Genomic DNA, 21,052 nt, shown 5'->3' on the forward strand with positions numbered 1-21,052 from the left:
GACAACAATCAGATCCTATATAAGTAAGGAGTAATAAAGGTTCCTGTTAATAAATATGTAAGGATTACTTTTATTAATCATCCATTGTCCTATCACTAATTTCCTGTCACCATTAACCACACATTTCTTTGTTATTTGTTATTTTGTCTTTTCGCGAATATGAAACAACATGTGGAGGTGCCTATTGGCGGCAGTGATGACACACCTCACAAAAAATACTTGGTCACGTTTTTTGCAGCATGGCTTCGAAACCGATTAATATCCGTTGGATTAGAACCGATATATTGAAAAATCATGTATAGCATCGTATTACAAATAATTTTCCATGAATACCAAATTAAAATCTAAAAGTTGATACTAGTCTTGCTTCTTAGCCCTGGCCTTCTGCCCCTCGGAGTAACAAAACTGGTTTTATTTTATAATTTTGATTTATTTCCGCGACAAGCTGTCTATAACACAATGCGATAAATAACTATTCCAAGGCGGATTTTAAATTGCTTTTTTTTAGGAAGACCAATATCAACAAACACTGTTTCTATATGTTGAATCATGTTATGCATTTCTTTTCAGGGGTTGGGGAAGGGGGCAAAAGTGTGTTTTTTCACCCCCCCCCCCCCTCCCCTCGATGTAGCTTAGAATATTGGGGTTTGAATGTTGAATTTTATTCGGTTGAACAAAACAACAGTGTCCGAAAAATTGATTTACATCCTCAATGATTTCCTTTTCTGTAGATTACGATTAGTTTTTACCCGTTTGGACACTCAACTTAATTAACCAACCAATCAAAATTCAATAAGGTCCCCAAAATAGTTCATTTATCGAATTTGAAAAGTTATGATAAATCTTTGGGGACTAGTGTAATAAACATCCCAATGTCTCCTCGCTCCCTGGGTTTATATCAGTTTTTAGGTTAAAGGAAGGAAATAACTTCCTTGTACTCAAATAGTCGGATGCCTGTCTGTATTTTTGTTTTTTATTCGGTAAGATCCTGTAATGGTTTCAAATATATTTAGAAAAATAATATAAAAATCTAAAGCAGGTTTTAAGCTATTCTATTAAGGATAAGAAAAGTGTTAAGATCAAAAAGATAAATAGTCCTATAGAAAATTTATTATCAAACAAAACTTCGTATTATAACAAAAAAAATCGTTAACACCCAGATATCTTAAAGGATAATATGTACATTCCCAATGATGATAAACAAAAAAACTGTAGACTAAAATTATTGATGGACACTTCTGTTCGGGCAACATTTTTAGACCAATGTACAAAATAAAACTTTGGATACCAGTGTAAATTACAGTCCAATGTCTCCTAATATCCTGTAAAAACGGAAGAAAAAAAACCCACATATTCATAATATAAAGTAGTAAGGTTTTTTGTCAGAAGGTAAAGATTTTTTTAAAAAGTGAAATGAATTTGTTGTACTTTTTTATGCTAACATGCTTAACATAACTTAACATAACATATATGTAAAATGCTATAGTACAAAAAGATCTCCAAAACAGCAATGACAAAATTGGAAACAAGAATATGTACTTTGTTTCATCATTTGAAAGGAAAACTAATGATAACAAATTTTAAATTCCTTAATGAATATTAATATATGTTAATATGTAGAATAATGCATTTTATAATTCTGTGGTTATTAATCACCATTTCAATTAATGGGTGTTCATACATTTTCTGGTAACCAAAATTTTTATTTGGCATGTGTGACGTCATAAAAATACATCTATACTATCTTTTTAGGGAGATTTCCTTTTCAACGTCTCCTCTAATTCTTCCTTTTTGGACGTATTTTTATGACGTCACACATGAAACTTTACGTTGTCCCTATTGGTTGATACAAACAAGTAGTGAACAAAATAATTCAACTACATTTTTCATTTATAAATGAGTAATTTTATTTATTACAATTGGGGTTATACATCAGGTGACTAGGTGAATTACAGAGAAGCTATCTATAATACAAAGTAGAACGATGTCTGTCTGTCTTTTTGTCTGTTTGTTTGTAGCGAAGGATCTCGCTTACCGCTGAACCGATCGGGTTCTCCTTAACAGGGTAGCTTCTCATAAGTCCCGGGAAGGTTTATAACTATTTTGGGGGAGGGTACCACCACCCTATCAGGAGAAATCGCCCCTAGAAAAAAATTACCCCTCCCGAAAAAGAGACTCCAACGAAACATAAACCAACTATTTCTGTAATTAGATATTTTAAATAAAAAAAAAACATTTAAAGTGCCACTAGAGGCCTCTAGGGGGCGTAGCCGCTAGTACTATTAAAAAGAAAAACATAGTGATTATACAGTACTTCTTTTAAAAATGAATTCAATTTATAGTTAAATTGGTTAAGATATTTTTAAATCCAGATAACATATAAAATTTAAGAAGCAGTATTTTAGTGATTATTTGCCCATACATTTATCGGTCTACTGGGTGGCTGTTATATTAAATCTTTATTATAGTTGTATAACCAGACAACTACCTAGATCTCTTTGTTGGGGACCTTTTTCGTCTGCTAGCCAATTACTTTCTGCTCTTTGTAGCGACTTGGCTGTGTTAATATTCCTGACGCTATTGGTTGATTCCAAAGTCCCAAATTCAAAGTGTCCTCAGGAAAGGGATATACATACAGTTATTTAACCCTATCCCCCTCTATTGTTTAATATTAATGCTGTTATCAAATTGACATATTTAGATATTTGTTGAAATACAGGAACGCCTAAGTAATGTGGCATTACCGCAAGTTTTACCATTTGTTAAGGCCTGCCAGGGATTTTAGGGGATAGGATGTAAAATTTAGTTGGTTATTATGACAGAAAAATTTGTCGTCATTGTATTTCGTTATTTCCCCTGTCAGTTTATAAAGCAAATAGGAGGGAATGAAGAGAAACATTATTTTAGCCGGCTCCGTGGTTCACTTTGTTAGAAAACATAAAAATCTGAGGTGAATACTTAAAAAACTTATGCCCAACTAAAATCAGTGAGGCAAACCAAAATATTAGAGGGGATAATTTTGCCTCACTAAAATTTTAGCGGGGCAAACGTTTTTTAAAGAATTCACCTCTGGTTTAACATCTAAGTAATAATAAATCTTTTTTTAAGGGATAGGACAACATATTATAACTTAATGGACACTCAAAATTATATTAAACAAAATTAACCCTTCTCAAGATTAATACTTCTCGTAAAAAAGTTTGGACACTTCCAATCAAGGTCTAATAAACGTTCCCAAAGTTTTGAAGTCAACGAATGAGAAAATGTGTTTTGGGTAGCAGTGAAATTTACTTCCCATTCTCCCCTCCCTCCCTGAGATGCATAGCAAAATAATTTCATTTATGCAACTATTTCCTACCCTACCACCACACGTGTGAGTCAGAGAGGGGAAGACATTGGGCTGTTAACAAATAACGTTTTCTTATTCGTTGGCTTCACAACTTTTATTGAATTTTTGATTGGTTGTTTCATAAAGTTTAGTGTCCAAACGTAATGACCACGTATTAATATCAACAGAGGGTAATTTTGTATATTATCATTGGGGATGTACATCAGTTTATCGGCCATTGTCTTATCTCTAGATCCCTGCGTTTAAGTACACTACTAGTGGCTGCACTTCAGCCCTTAAGGTCTTTGCATTGAGAAGGGTTAAATCAATAAAGGTACTAAGAAAGAGAGGTAATGTCTGATTGAGCCAATAGGAGAATCGCATCGGTACATACATTTAATCTCATTGGTTGAAATCGCGTACACATTTTGTTACGAACGCATGTTTTTTTTTCATTTCATATATAGATAAAAGTCAGCTGTAAACAGTATATTTTCTTAGTTGAAAGCTTTGCGGAATCAGAATTAATTGCCCAAAAATTTTGTCTTCAATTTGAAAGCTTTAAACAAAGGTGGATTCTTTAAAAAAAAAAGTTAGGCTGGCTACTTGCTGGTGAGGCAAAATTATTTTTGTGAAAATCCTCCAAAATCGAATAAAAAAATTTACAAAAATGAAATAAAATCTTAAGAGGGTTATTAACATATAATTTTGTTTAATTTTTGTAGATTTTTAATGTGCTTTTGGATGATTTTTCACAAAAATAATTGGTCTCACTATCAAATAGCGAGTCTATCATTTTTTTAGGAATCCACATCATCTTGAGTCGAAAGTAAACAATACTTTTGTCTGCTAGAAATGTTCTCTCTTACATTTGACGAAAAAAGGGTTCAGAATATTCTTCTATTCTACTATTTCTATTGTTAAATCCCTTACCCACATCCCAAAATAAATATGTTTATATTGGATATTATCAAAAGTAGTAAGTTTTTATTTGTTTTGTAAGATCAAACTAACGACATAACCAAATGAGTTTTACATCTTAAGTAAGCTTCACAAAGTTCCTGGTATGGTGTTAGGCTATTTTTGTTTTTAGATCTATGTCTTTGAATAGTTAAGCTTTCATCGTGCTTTTAATGCATATTAAATCATAATATCTATTTCAACCTTTGCATGATATTTAAAATTAACAATCCCCACCCTCTCTGATAAAACTTGGTGTACCTTGATCTTGAGTATATATATAAGAGCTGGGAAATTTCTTCAATAAATTCCACTAAATTAGATTTCGGAATACACCAAAATTGTCTTATATAACAAAGTATCTATATATCTAGATATTTGTCTATTGTCTATCTCAGCATTTTATTAAAAAGCAGGGCATTTACCTTAAAGTGCATGGTTGTGCCCCCCACCATTCTTTGTTTTAAGATATAAAAAATAGAGGGGGTGGGGGAGTTTTTTGCTTGTTTGTTTATTATTTTAGGGTCAGGTTAATTTAGATTATGTAGGGTACTGGGTACCCCGCAGGAGTTAGGCATTGGAAAAACTACCCTCCCACCAAAATTTAAATTTTTTCTCTAAAAATAAAAAATTGTGGGTTACAGTGATTGACAGGCAATTTAAGAAAAAGCACCAAAGCTATCCTTACCTATATTGGTAGTTTGTTTATTACTAGCGGCTTCGCTCCTAGCCTCTAGGGGCTTTTTCGAGATCCTTCGCTACAAACAAACAGACAGACAGACAATCAAACAGACAAACAGAGAGACATCGTTCTACTTTGTATTATAGATATATATATTAAAGTTATTAATAAACAAGGATGATGGTTTTCAAAGCGAAACACACAGTACAAGCAATAGTTCTTAAGGTTATAATTTTCAATTGATATATTATTACTTGGATCTTACACAAGATTTTCACGTTCTCTTATCAAGTGAAACTCGCAGCTGGCCATATAAAAAAATATTTTACTTTTACTCTTCTAATAGATGAACGAACTGACCGATAAACGAGTTCCATGTTACAAAGTTAATTGACGAAAATTTTTCATCTGTCATAATATCCCCGTTTATTCTTATCCATTTGAATATAAAAATTATTAATTCTTATCTAAATTAAAATTATTAGTAAATTATACCAATGAAAGTTTTTAGTCCAACAAATGGATGAACGTTGCAGTCTATAAAAAGAATAATATCAGGCCTCTATCTTTCATAGCCACTGAGAAAATAACGGATGTATGTATGTGTGCAGTGATCTAAAGGGCAAGACAATGGCCTATAAATTGATGGACGTCCCCAATGATGTCACACAAAATTATCTATTGCGTAGATTAAAATTAGTGGTTGAAACGTTTAGACACACTACTTGATAAACCAACCAATCAAAATCTCCAAAGTTGTTAAGCCAACGAATAAGATAACGTTATTATAAAATTTGGAGACTTTGTGTAATAATTTAAAGCCCATTGTCAGCCATTTTTGCTATAGCCGTATTTATCTAACTATCCAAGTTGCATAATAGACAATCAAATAAAAGATCTATATGTCTAGCTTTAAATAAACAAGTACTATCATATCCAATCATTTATATAGTTTTGAATTTTTGGGAGGGTTTTAAAAGTGAAGCTTTTCTATCATTATTTCTTAAGTATTTTTGTTAATTTAGACTTGTTATAATTGTCCTTTCGATTTCAAACTGTGCATGATGATTTCTCTAACAATATACGATTTAGAAAGCGTAGCAATTCTATAATCGTATATCCATTTAAACATGTTTTACTAAGCTTACCTAAGGGTCTAACCCCATACAAAAATTTAAAAGACTAATGTTAAGCCTATCTAAAATGTATGGATGTGTAAACCAGATAACTACCTGGCCCAAGTGGTGTAGACCCTTTTTTCTCTTTAAATCAGGCCACCTGATCAACATAAACCCTTAAGATAGCAGTTTTGACATAGTTATTTCCTCCATTCTAAATTTTAGCTATATTTTACAAACAGACCGATAAATTATACAGTAGCTACGCTACTCAACAAAAGTAGAGTCTGGCTAAATAAATTGGATTGTACAAAAGAACATTTTCATAGAAATGATCAAATTTGCACCAATTTCGCACACCAGCTAAAAAGAATACATTTAGTGTAGTGGTTGGGTAAATGTATGGATTACTATGTTTAAGACAGCTAAAAAGAATACATTTAGTGTAGTGGTTGGGTAACTGTATGGATTACTATGTTTAAGATAGCTAAAAACAATTATACATTTAGTAGTGAGGTTGGGTACATGTATGGATTACTATGTTTAAGACAGCTAAAAATAATAAATTAAATAATGGGGTTGGGTACGTGTATAGATTAATGTGTCTTAGGATATCTAATAATGGAATTTTTATTTAATATATCTTACTCCAGATTATCATATAACGATCATCCCCATCCACCCACTTTGCCCCATCCCCACCCCTCTTACTGGATAAACGAACTGAAAGTTTACAAAAATTTTCCCTGTCATAGTATCAATGTATATTCTATATCCATTGCTAATTAACATTTAAAGATTTTTATTTCATACAGCTTTACACCCGTTGAATATTTTTTGTGTCTATATACCAGTGTATAAAATTAATTCAATTTTAGGGGTTGAAATGGTTTATATTTGAACAATCAATATTTGATAATCCTTGGATGGAGGGGATATTGGGCTGTTTATTACAATAGTCCCCAAAGTCTAATAATAACGTTTTCTTATTCGGTGACTTAGCAACCTTTACATTGAATTTTGATTCATTTAGTCCAGTGTCCAAACGTTTCAACCACTAATTGTGATCTACAGAGGTATTTTTGTGTATCATCATTGGGAATATAGATCAATTTATCTGCCATTGTCTTATCTCGTTGGATTCCTGCAATTTACACAAAAATCAATTACTTTAGCTATCCTAATACACTCTGATCTATCTGTATACCTTACCAAATGTAAGATATTTTATTCTTATAGGTCTAGAATTGTGTTTTACAATTATTGTATAATCAAGAATTCTAATGTTTAGCAGTATTAAAATAGTTAAAACAAAATAATGTGATAAAGGGGGGGGGGGTATTTTTACCCTATAACAATGAACCGATATAAATTTTTAATTTAAGGCTTACAGAGCACCAGGTTAGGTTTTCGGCTATTTTCAGAGATCTTAAGGGATAAGACAATGAACGATAAATTGTACGATACATCCCATATGATAATATAATAGAATTTCCACACTACTCGTTTAGAATCTGCCAATCAAAATTTAATAAAAGTATCTAAAGTTATTGTGCCAACGAATAAGATAACGTATTTAATAAACTTTGGGTATTAGTGCTATTTATAGCTTGCAATATCCCCTCCCTCCCTAACTTAATGGGGAGGACACGTCCATTCGTGATTAATTTTACGGTGTTTTTGTTTTGTTTAAAGGATGGATATAGTAGACATGGATATATTGACAGTGGAAAATTTATCATCATTTTATGTTGCTAATATAGACCTCATTTATTGGTCAGTCCGTTAATCCAGAAGGGGGAAAGATCTGGGTTAAAGCTGGTGGATTGGGTGTATTGTTATTTTAGCCAGCTGTTAGTATCACTTTATTAGAGTTTATGGAAATCTGGTGTAATCCAAGTAATTATATTGTCGAATATTTTTGAGAGATACTCACGTATGCAAATATTTGTTCTCGTTACCGTAATATGTATATATTTTAGAAAATGACCAAAGAACAAGGAGGAAGCTATCATTGTCGGGCGAGCAATGTTGAAGGAGATACTATCAGCAATAGAATCCATATCAATGTCAGATGTAAGTATAGGATTTTTAAAAGCATAGCTTTTCTACTATTGAGTCAGTACGAAACTTCGTCCGTCCGTAACGGAAAACTCTTTTGCGTTAATTTAGATATGTTAGAATTTTCTTATTGATTTTCCATTATGATTTTTACGATTTAGAAAGGGTAGCAACTCTATAATCGTTACCAAAAAGTCCGTACGTCTATTTAAAACATGCTGATTTTATACTTAATTTTTTCTCCTTGTCTAGCTTTCTTTTTTATGTTTATACTCGTTCGGTACTTCTTGGTATCTTCAGGAACAAGACAAGGGACAACATTTGAATGTTTTTTATCATTAAAAATGTCAAAACTAGTGCATTATCACAATTCCCTATCGAGCACTGTGAACCCCTTCCCATCTTATTTTTCATAAATGAATTGAAAATAAAGATGGGGTTAGTTCTTTTTAGCTTAATCACTTTGGGGGGCCCTAATCCTGCAGTGCTACCAAGCGCCTAAAACCTAACATAACATTACCCATTAAAAGAAAATTAAACCAACAAAAGAAAAACTACCTAGTTCATAATTTAACAAGGATGACAACATCCAGAAAAGCGAAGCTCTGAAATGGAAGGACAAACGAGCATTAACACTTGTAGATTGTCAGAACTGAATTAGCAGAATATTAATGCATCAGTACACAGGGAGTAAGGGAGGGGACAATGGGCAATTAATTCAATATAAGAGTTATCAAAGAAAGGGCATGAAATCCAGTTTAATCCAATAAATTTGTAGGAAATTATAAAGGGATTGTTAATTGAATAATAGATTTCCATATCGTCATGTAAAGTGAAATCACAACTTGTTTTTGATGAAATATATTGAGGTTTTTTGGTGTGATTTTTATATTAAAAGATTATTGGATCCGGCCAGCTGCTAGCAAGAATATGACTGCCCCTTTTTATTCTGTTTATTTCCCTTGCCCCTTGCCCCCACCTCCCTTCTCCTTTCTCCCCGTCTGCTACATTCCAAACTAACACAACGAATGTTTATTTCCCTTCCCCCCCACTTCCCTTATCCCTTCTCCCCGTCTGCAATATTCAAAACATACATAACGAGTAGCGGCATTCTATGCGCAAGTCCCCAAACTCAGTCAGAAACTGCTAAATTCTTGCACATTCCCTTTAAGCCAGTCCCCAAAGTCTGAGACTCCTAAAAATTGAATATTCGATCCATTGTCCCCTCACTTACTCCCTGATCAGTACAAACCATATTTTAAGAAAATTTGTTGCAAAACTGCATTATATAGATGATACTGTTTAAGGACATACTTACATTTTTGGGACTTGTTTATAGAGATGCTTCGCTTATAACATTAAACCTTGTTGTAATAGGAATCAGTTTTCAAAAAATCAGAAGAATCGGATAATTTTAACATACAAAAATTTGTTGTCAAAAAAGTTAAAAATCGACATGTTTAAAATGGACGTGCGGACATTCTGGTATTGTTTATAGAGTTGCTACGCTTTCTTAATTGTACCTAACTACTATAGGAATCATCATGCAAAGTTTGGAATCGATAGGACAATTCTAACCTGTTTAAATTAACGAAAAGAGCTAACTCTCTGTGACGGACGGACGGACCGACCCTAATTATAGAAAAGCTTGGCTTTAAAAATTAAAAAAATAAAGTGGGGGAGGTCTGTCCTCGACTATGTAGATACTTTGATGGAAACCGCCAAATATTTTAAACTTATTTGTACAATTATCATTTTCTATATTTGAAATACATAAATAGATATTTAAGATATATATTTACAGGGATCTAATGGGGTAAGACAATTGTCGATAAATTGATGTACATCAAAATGATGAAACACAAAAGTTAACCCTTCTGTAGATTTTCAAAATTCTACAAAAGTTCCCAAATAAGGCAACAAATAAGAAAAGATTATTAAAAAACTTTGGGGACTAGTAAAATAAACAGCCCAATTGTCCCCTCCCTCCCTGGGATATTTAGCTTGAAATTATCATATGTGAAACATTTCAACTATTGAAACACAATAGTTGAAAACTATTGCTTTCAAGCCTGTATCTCAAAAAGCGCGAAAATTTAAAAGGGCTTCATAAAAATCTGTATTCTAGTATTACGTGTTACTTCGCCCCTAGATTCTATATAAACGCAAGGCAGGTCAGGAAAACAGCACAAAACCACCCAGTGGCGTGCGAACCGAAGGGGGCGTTTGGGGCAATCGCCCCCCCCTAGCGATCAAAACGCCCCCCCCCCTGCCCCCCCCTAGCCATCGCCCCCCCTGCCCCCCCCTAAATGTTGAAAAATGCCCCATTTTGCCCCCCCCTGGTCAACAAAAATGCCCCTTTTTGCCCCCTACCCTACAAAAAGCAAAACTATCCCAGTTTCCAAAAAAAGATCAAGAAATACCCCCAAAAAAAAATTTTGGCGCTTCGCGCCAATCAGACAGTTACTATTCATTTAACCTTACCAAATTTTCTAATTAGTGTAGAAATTAGGTTATAATCTTTTTTCACTGAACATAACAAACCAGGTAATAGGAAGTATTTTATTTTGTATAATATAAACTTTTTACCAAAGAAATTTTGTACATCCCCAATGATGATACACAAAATTACCCCTTATAAAGATTACAATTAGTTGATGAAATGTATGGAAACTCGACTTAATTAACCAACCAATCAAAATTCCATAAAAAAACATGTTTTTTTGTGAGGGTATGTACACAAGTCCCCAAAGTTGTTGAGCCAACGAATAAGAAAATTTTATATGAAATATTGGGGACTAGTGTAATAAATAGCCCAAAAACCCCTCCCTCCCTGCATATTTGAAGAAAAAAATTTGCGCTTCGCGCCCTTCCAAATGGTTTCTGCTTTTTATCATATTGTATATTTTGTTTTTATTTCTATAAAAACATGTGTAAACAACAAATATTTAATCAAAAAGTTATTTTATATAAAAAAGAAATAGCGTTGATATTTATCTAAGCCTTTTTCTCAACACTGTATGTCTGTCTGTATAACTATATATATGATGTCATATTATTTTCAGGATAAGTTTATCATTTTTTTTGTGTACATACCCTTACAAAAAACATGTTTTTTTTATGTAAATTTTGAATTTTCATTAAAAACCCTTAAAACTAACTACACTCTATATTCCTAACTTGATAAAATACGCCACTCTTGTTGTCTTTAATTGATTTTAGTTCAAAGGGGGAGTAAATATTTTTAGGTGCGCTTCACACACCGCCCTTATAAATCCTTGGAAACACCACTTAATCAAAAATTAACAGAGTGCCATTTAAAGAGGGTAGGATATGTTGATATAACTTTTTAGCTTCTCTATAATCCACTATGGCTGTCAGTACTTAATGCTAAAGGGGAAATGTGATTTTTTCAACTGCAATTAAAGATAGAAGGCTAAAACTTAATGTTAACATTCTCATCATTATGGAGTATAATTAACTATCAAAAATTCATGGAGGTCGGATGTTTTTTTTGTGCTTTGCTACTTAAAGATGTTGTCATCCTTGTTGTCATACAATAAAGAAATATTTAAAATCAGTTTTACATATTAGGTTAATTTTTGGTAAATTATTTCCAAAATGAGTGTTTTTATCTCCACCCCCCCAAAATTTTTTTTAATGGGGTTTTTCATCCTTCCTGCTGAGATTTTATAACATCCCCTTCCACCTATAAAAAATGTATTGTGGTGGGGGGGGGGGGGAAGGTTAAATTATCTTCTGTATTTTTTTTTCGAAGATGCTTTCAAGCTCCCTTCCCTTCGGTCATTGCAGGGTGGGGAGAAGGGATGGGGGAGAAGAGATGGTGGGGGGAAGAGATGGGGGATATAAATGGGAAATAGGGATGGGGGAAGGGATGGGGAAGAAGGGATAAGGACTAGAAGGCCCATAATCAAATAATCCCACCCCTTAAAACGCCCTTATTTAAAATTAGTATATATAATCAAAATGCCCCCCCCTAAAGCAAAGTGCCCCCCCGGGGCACTTTGATTTAGGGGGGGGCAAAATTTTACAAAATCTTCAAAATGCCCCCCCCTAGACAAAGTGCTTCGCACGCCACTGATTAACCACCCCATGGCATTTATAAATCTTCCCTAAATAATGCGACCAAATAGAACCAGCATTTTCCGAAATCAGATAAAACCTTACTACTTTATATTATAGGAATGTCACACAAATAGTTCAATAAAAATAGTTTGCCAATAATTTGTCAGTCATAATAACTTTTTAATCATATCATTAAAACACCATGAGTTTTATAGGTTGATCATATAGACCCAAAAAATAAGACTAAATTGAGATCAGCTTAATCTGCAGTCGCAATTTTTGAGTAATTCCAGTTATAAAGCAAATTTGTAAATTATATGAATTCAAAACATAATCTGATTTGAAACTTAATATTTTAATAGTTATTTATTGCATCGTATTATAGACAGCTCTCCGTGGATATTAGATTATAAGATTAAATGCAGTTTTTATCAACGAGGGGCCGAAAGCACGGACAAATAATTAGTTTAATTTTATTATTTTCATTTTAATATTCGTGAAAAATTGTCTGTAATTCGATGCTAAACATGATATTAAGCTAATAAAACATTAAGTTATGACTTTTAAAAATAAATGAATACCATTTCTATTTTCATTCACTAAAAAAAACTTTAAATTCTTGAAGGGAGGGGACATTGCATTGTTAATTATACTGGTCTCATAAAAAATCTCCCGCCAATTTTTATGGGTTTCGAATCCAACTTTTTGTTTTTCTGTCTGTCTGTTTGTACCAAAGAATCTCTCTTAACGTCTGAACTGATATGGTTCTCATTTACAATGTAACTTCTCCTAGGTCCTAGGAATATTTATAATTATTTTGGGGGAAGGTATTGCAACCCTCCCATAAAAAATGCCCCTCCCCTTCAAATTTTTGTTTCTTTTAAAAACTAAAATTAAATATTGAGGGGGGTTCAATTTCTCCACTTCCCATCTCAAGTTCCCCTAGATGCCTCTGATTGGTTGGTAAAACTTTATTAAGGTCCCCAAAATAATATCTCATTGTTGGCCTATTAATATTGGGAACTTTTTAAAAATCTTGATCGGGTGGTACAAAACCAAAATTGTCTAATTCCACAATTCAACACAAAGGGTATTATTGTTTGTCAAAATTGGGGTACATACATATTTTTTTCCATTATTACATCCCTCAATCCCTGAGTAGGGACTAGATAACATAAAATGTGATTGGGAGGGAGGGGACATTGGACTGTTTATTATACTAGTCCTCAAAGTTTTTAAAATAACGGTTTCTTAGAGGAATTATTAATGAATTTTGATCGGTTGGTTCAGTAGGTTGAGTTTTCAAACACTACATAAGGGGCAATTTTGTGTATCATAATTGGGGTGCATAAATTAATTTATCGTCTATTGTCATATCCCTTCATCCCTGAGATGAGTCTAGATAATATAAAATGTGAAGAAAAGAAGAGAATATCGAAAATTTTCAGGGATCTAAAGGGATAAGACAATGTCCGAAAAATTGATGTTCATCTTCAATGATGTAATACAAAATTACAACTTAGGTAGATGAAAATTAGTAGTTGAAACGTTTGGACAATCAACTTAATGAACCACTAAGTCCCCAAAGTTGGTACCTTATTATAAAACTTTGGAGACTACTCCAATGTCCCTGTAAAATTTCTCTCTCTGCTTAAATTTATGGTAATTGAAAATAGAGTCTGATATTTACACATTTCAAAGACTTATTGTTATGGGAGATATGGACAGTTTCGTGTGTGACGTCATAAAAATACGTCTTAAAAGGTAGGATGAGAGGAGAAGTGGGAAAGGAGACCCCTAAACAAAGGATAGATTTAGGCGTATTTTTATGAAGTCACACATTATACTTTCCTTATCTTGTTATTATTATTATGTTTGTAATGTTTGATAATATGTCAGTTAAAGCCTCTTTTTTACCGTTTAGACGATCAAGAATGTAAAGCTTTTTTGGGGGTCGGAGGGCAAAAGGTCACCCGCTTATCCCCCTCCCCCCAAAAATGAGTTAATGTGAGGGTGGTCATTAATTATGGAGAATTACACGTCAAAAATCTGTCTGATTTGTAGAAAAATTGAGGGCTTAGGGATAAAATTTTTGGGTTGATTTCAGATAGTTTTTGGAGGGGGAAAGTATCACCCTGGCACTCCCAATTTAGGAGATAATTTTAAAGAGGGGAATGGGGGATTTTTATACTTTTATTTTAAGGAAGTAATATGACCGTCAAACTCCTAACTGGCCGTCTGAATGAGAATAACAAAAGATTTGTATAAAATAATAATAAGGAATATACAGATTTATAAATAATAATATAAATCTAAATCTGTAAAAGCTGAATTTTTTTATAATAAGAATTTGTCCAGTTGAAAAACGGAAAGCTTCACACGAAAGTTTAGGTATCGTAATATCATACTTTGAAAAAAGATTCCTTTATCAATAAGGTAGATTATAAAGTATATTTTAGAATAATGATTCCTATTACAATTCATTAATCTAAAAAGCTGCTCTGTAAAATTATTTCCATGATCCTTTTTCTGATTTATTAAGCTTTGTTTTTTTTATATTTTTCCATTAAAGTACCTTACTTTTATACCTGGGGTTAGTAGACATGTTCAGGTTTAAAATTTAATCACACCACTTTTCAGACTTTCAATCTATCTATCTATCTATTTGTCTGTCCGTCTGTTTCTCTATCTATTTATTTATCTATTTGTCTGTCCGTCTGTTTCTCTATCTATCTATCTATCTATCTATTTATCTATCTATCTATCTATCTATCTATCTATCTATCTATCTATCTATCTATCTATCTATCTATCTATCTATCTATCTATCTATCTATCTATCTATCTATCTATCTATCTATCTATCTATCTATCTATCTATCTATCTATCTATCTATCTATCTATCTATCTATCTATCTATTTATCTATTTATCTTTCTATCTATCTATCCATATATCTATCTATCTATCTATTTATCTATCTATCTATTTATCTATCTATCTATCTATCTATCTAGATCCACCTGAATGCCTAACAAGCTCGCTGTCCACCGTGTCTATGGCCCCCAACAAGACGGTCAGATGCAGGGTGGACTCGAACCCGGAGCCCACAAGATTTTTCTGGTCATTCAATTCCAGCAAAGGGGAAGAGATTGCGTTCGAGTACGATAAGGTATAACAGATAAAAACATTCAAAGTTATTAGTTTGATAGAACGGAAAGAAATGGATGAATAATATACGTGGATATTACACCAGATTTCATGTTCTCTAATAAAGTGAAACACGCAGCGGGTTAAAATAACAATTCCCACCTTCCACCCCCTTTACCCCATCTCTTACACTCCTACTGGATGAATGAACTGACCAATAAGAGAGTTCAGTGCTAGCAACCTAAGTTGACGAAAAATATAATTCCTCATAATATTCACGTATATTCTACATCAATTTATATAATACTTACACAAATAAAGATCAAATGCTTTAACAAAGTCAAACTTACATAAATTCACAGTGATTTAAATATTAACAACTAAAATTTGTTATCTATACGTCTTGAGTTGTAGTAAAAGGAAAACCATGCACAAATAAGCTTTACTTATAGCCTCCTTGGATTTATTGCTACATTGAAGCAGCTTATATTACCTAATAAAAAATGACGTCATACAATACAAATGTCCAATGATATGGCTAATATTAAAAGATAAATTAAAGAATGATAGATAAACACTTTCCTAGATTGATCTTGACCTTGGGTTGATACCTGGACCTGGAGAGTTGTCCTGCGTGGCACAGAACAGGATTGGTAACCAGGAGATACCTTGTGCCTGGCAGGTCAAAGAGACAGGTAAAAAACTTAACTTTGAATGACAACATATAAAAAAACAGACTTTATAACAAATAATCATAATTATGACCTCTTGATGGCTAGGTGGCGCTTCGGGCTCAATCGCCCAGGGTACTAAGGATTGAAGGAAGGTACCACCCAACAGACAATCAACCTTTCGATGTCACGTCTTTTGTATTTAGGTCCTACCTGTGCATGGTATTCCGCCTAAACTATTAATGTCGCATATCAGAATTAAGAAACATTCTTAAAATATTTAGCTTTGATGCTGTGTTGATCCGAGATTTGCTGACGACGAGCGGATACTTAAAACCACAGCCAGTCTCTACCTACACCTCCTGCCTTTAATGCTTAGCTTCTTATGAACATAAATTATCCTTGTCTAGGTATACCAGAACCACCCGACGACTGTAACATAACAAATCAAAGTATCCCTATACTGAATATCAACTGTAAACCTGGCTGGGATGGGGGACTTGGTAAGTGTTAACAATACATCCATCTATCTACTTACATAACTTTATATCAATCTATTTATCCACCTATCTATCTATATTTTTAATTATCTGTCAACTATGAACTTTCTATTAATAAGACGATAAATTGAAATTTACCTCCAGTTTATTTTTCTATTTCAGCACAAACCTTTCATCTGGAGCTGTGGGAGACAAATCCTTCTAGAATTATCAGGGAAGCATCTTTAGAATAATTTACTGTGTTTTTTTATAAGATTTGACTTAACCCAAATCATTGACTCTGCGATAACTATAATGGAGTTTTGGTTTTCTAGGCTGCTATATGATAGTTCAAAAGGTTCTTATTACCAATTTATATGCTTTAACGAACTTTGTCTATTCGACTGACAATGAATATATTTTTTTCTGCATTTTTACTAGCATAGCTTTTCATTGACTAAGGCAGACCCGTTCATCCCTTTTATTCAGTATTTTATTAGATGCACAACAGATCTTATAGTATAGATGTATATACAGACAAATACCCCCCTTCCTTTTTCAAAGACCTCTTTCGTCTGCATATAAATTATTTTCTGCTACTTGGCGGAGTTAATATAAGCGACACCATTGGTTGATTTTCAATGACATAATAGAAAGGTTGCATAAGGTTAATGCGATGGTGAGATACAGTTATTTAACTCTTTCTCCCTCTATTGTTTTACTCTAATGTATATCCGACTGTCAATAAAGTTTTTTTTTGCTAGATTTTTTCAGATTTTTACTCGGATGATTTTTAAATAAGTGTCTTGTTATTGCTGCACAAATTATAAAAAATATTGTCCTTGTTCATTTTATAATAAAAGATGCTATTAAAACAGGAATTTATCTAATCTTCACCAGCCACAATTCAAAATAACAAGGTAAATGATAAAAAAAATAAGGTTGATAGCCAGTATCTAAAGGAATAAGACAATGGCTGATAAATTGATGTACATCCCCAATTGTGATACATCTGTATATTACAATAAGTGGTTGAAATGTTTGGACACTCAACTTAATAAACCAACCAATCAAAAAATAAAAGTCCCCAAGTTGTTAGCCAACGAAAAAAGACAACTTTAATATAAAACATTGGTTACTTGTGCAATAAACAGCCCATTGTCCCCTTTCTTCCTTGATAGATTGATTGATTGATTGATTCTAAAATAGACGTATAGATCACGCCAGGCTACAATTGAATCAAGACAAAAGTAAGAGCCGAGCTCTGGGACCTATGTATGGTGAAATTAGACATAAAACCATGATGATTCCAGGTAAAACCAAAATATTTCAGCGGGATCTTTTTGAGAAAATTAGATTTGAAAATTTCAGGTTCAATTTTCACCCCCTAGGAGTTGCCGTATAATCATAACAAGAAAAGCAAAGATTATTTATTTAAAATTTTGAACAACTTTGCTTTTATGAAGTCTATAATAAAACCTCTCTATATATGATTTATTTAAGACTGAATTTCCGTGACCTTAGCAAAGCAACTGATAAAAATGGCCATTAATTAACTCCCTTCAGGAGTGGTTTTATAAAGAACATTATAAAAACAAACTTGTTCAAAATTTTAAATAAATAATATTTGCTTTTCTTGCCATGCATATGCTGCAACTCCTAGAGTGTGAAAATTGAACTTGTAATTTTAAAATCTAATTATCTCATTAAGATCCCGCTGAAATATTTTGGTTTTACCTGTAATCATTATGGTTTTATGTCTAATTTCATCATACATAGGTCCCAGAGCTCGGCACTTACTTTTATCTTGATTCAATTGTAGCCTGGAGTGAGATATGTCGTTACAAATATTGAATCATACATTTCTAATAGTTATTTATCGCAACGTATCATAGACAGCTTTCCGCGGATATTAAAATAAAAGATTATAAGATTAAAACCAATTTTGCAAACCCCAATTAAATTATTTTTACCTTAATATTTTTGTAAAATTGTCTGTTGTAAGATGCTGTAAATGATTTATCAGTATGGCTAAGAAATAGTTATAATCCAGCGGATATTAATCGGTTTCGAAGCCATACTAGAAATGAAATTATAGAAGAAAAAACAATTTTAAAAAACTTGAAATGCGTCAAAGTCGAAATGAAATAAACATAAACTGTATATTACTCTAATTTAAAATTCATAAATTACTTTTCATTTCATGAATTTATTTTTTTTGTATAAATTGTACAGTTTAGTATTGTTTATTTTCAATCAATTAGGGTTTTTTTATATTTTAGAATGAAAATTCTTTTGATTGTGAAAATAAAATGCACCCAAAGTTTTATAAGTTCATTCTCCATTAAAACCTTGGGTATTTTTACTAAATAAATTGATTTTTCGTTTAAACCATTGATTTTAATCTAAGAATTGGTAATTTTGTTTATCAACAGTGGGGATGTTTACAGGGATCTAAAGGGATAAGACTATGCCCGATAAACTGATGTATATCCCTAATGATGATATACAACATCACCCCTTCTGTAGATTACAAATAGTGGTTGAAACGTTTGAAAAAACCTTAATGGAACATTATATTAAAATTCAACAAAAATAAGAAAAGTGAAAACTTTATTATAAGACTTTGGGGACTAGTTTCATAAAAGCCCAATGTCCGCTCCCTCCCAGGTATGTTTATCAATATACCGTCCATTGTCTTATTCCTTAATATCCCTGAAACCTAACCGCAAGTTAAAGTGGTAAATTGTGGCTAGAAAATGTGATACAAAATCAATCAATGAAAACCAAAATTTCCCAAAATTTTTTCACAAAAAAGTGAATTAAAGATTAAAACTGGTTTTGTTTGTCCCGCATGATTTTTATTTTAGTATTAGAGGAAAATTTTCAGTAATATGGTGCTATACATGTTTTTTCAGTATGGTTGAAAACCGGTTCTAATCTCGCGGATATTAATCGATTTCTAAGCCATTCTGAACAATAGTTCTTAAAAAAATTTATCTTTTATAGTTTTTCATTTAACGTGGAAAGCTGTCTATAATAAGATGCGATAAATAACTATTAAATTATTAGTTGTATTTATAAAACATTTAAAATCCAATGCTAGACAAAATTTATACCAATTAATTTCCAATTTAATGAAATTTGTCTATTCCGTGCGTTTTTTGTAAATATTCTATGTATGTATAGTTCTTAATTAATTGGAATTTTAAAATTTTTCAATAATTACATTTAAAACCAAAAATAAAGTTTATATGTATTTTTAACACAATTGGAATTAACCTTATAACTTTTCAATTTACTGGCCGAGAAAAGCTGTCTATAATACGATGCAATGAATAACTATTAAAGGATTTTTACAAATATTTCGGAAGATTTTTGTAGTGCCTTAGAAAATGGGTGTAGATGTCACCGCTTTTGGCCTACCTATTCTATCGACGTCATAGTAGAGGGAAAGCGAAAGGGAAGGGGAAAAAACACTAGAAAATAAATGGGGTATAGGTATTTCCTGACGTCAATAGAATAGGTAGGCCAAAAGTAGTGACATCAATCCCCATTTTGCTCGGGCACTATGGACAGCTACATTTTTTGTTCATCATATTTTTTAAGAAATGCAATGCAATGATAAATATACATATTTAATTTTAGATTAAAACCCGGCCAGAGTTTGATAATTATAATCTATGCTTCTAACTCAAAAGGTAATCTTCATATTTTAGTTTTAAAAAGAAACAGTAAAAAAATTTTTGGGGAGCGTTAATCTTCTTTTAGGGGCAATTAAACTTGGGAGGGTGTAAATACCCTCCCTTAAAGTAGATACAAATTTTCCGAGGACCTATAAGAATCTTCACTGTAAATAAGATTATTTAGTATAGACAGACAGACAAGCATACTATTACTTTTATATTGGGATGACCACTTTTTAAAAAGTCATTTATGTAGTTGACGATAGCCGCCGTTCAAAATTACATATAGCAACATATTTTACCCAGGTATCTGCAAGGATAAGACAATGAACAAAAAATCTATGCATTTAACCCTTCTGTAGATTGAATTCAATATTGGAAATGTTTTCCACTGATGGTTTGTACAACTCAATCATGATTTAATTAAAAGTCCCCAACGTCTTAACTTAACTAATACTAGTTTGTAAAACTTTGGGTACCAGTGTAATTTACAATCATGAGCAGGTTTAAGGCTATTTGGAGCCCATCGGAGTTATGAAGTAGCTGTGCTCTAAATATTGGAGAATATAAGGAAGAGAAAAGTATGAATGCACAGCTCCAATAAATTAAAAACTTTATAATCAATATCTATAACTTGATATTTACTCTAAAAAAGTATAGATATAAAAAATAAAAAAATAATAGAATGTGTGTCTGTTAATCTGCATTAATTTTATACATTTCTATAATTTACCTACGTTTAAAAGTAACAGGATATATGTCTGTCTTTTGTTTGTATCAAAGGATCTTGAACCGATATGGTTCTCCTTAAAAATTAAACAAAAAAGTAAA

At 32.3% G+C, this 21,052-nt stretch overlaps 1 protein-coding gene across 1 annotated transcript in view; it reads left to right on the top strand.

Annotated features, from left to right (window-relative positions):
* LOC145331321 (adhesion molecule nephrin-like) overlaps positions 1-21,052 on the top strand; it is a 78,536-nt gene that overhangs the window by 48,692 nt on the left and 8,792 nt on the right. Inside the window, exons 12-18 of the mRNA XM_080175938.1 lie at positions 8,071-8,164; positions 15,253-15,407; positions 15,972-16,080; positions 16,467-16,559; positions 16,719-16,767; positions 17,411-17,455; positions 20,184-20,236. Of these exons, the coding sequence (XP_080032064.1) occupies positions 8,071-8,164; positions 15,253-15,407; positions 15,972-16,080; positions 16,467-16,559; positions 16,719-16,767; positions 17,411-17,455; positions 20,184-20,236 (598 nt within the window). The remainder of the gene's footprint in view (positions 1-8,070; positions 8,165-15,252; positions 15,408-15,971; positions 16,081-16,466; positions 16,560-16,718; positions 16,768-17,410; positions 17,456-20,183; positions 20,237-21,052) is intronic.

The sequence above is a fragment of the Acartia tonsa genome, chromosome 11, assembly GCF_053477335.1.
Source record: "Acartia tonsa isolate MP-2025a chromosome 11, ASM5347733v1, whole genome shotgun sequence".
NCBI classification, from domain to species: Eukaryota; Metazoa; Arthropoda; class Copepoda; order Calanoida; family Acartiidae; genus Acartia; species Acartia tonsa.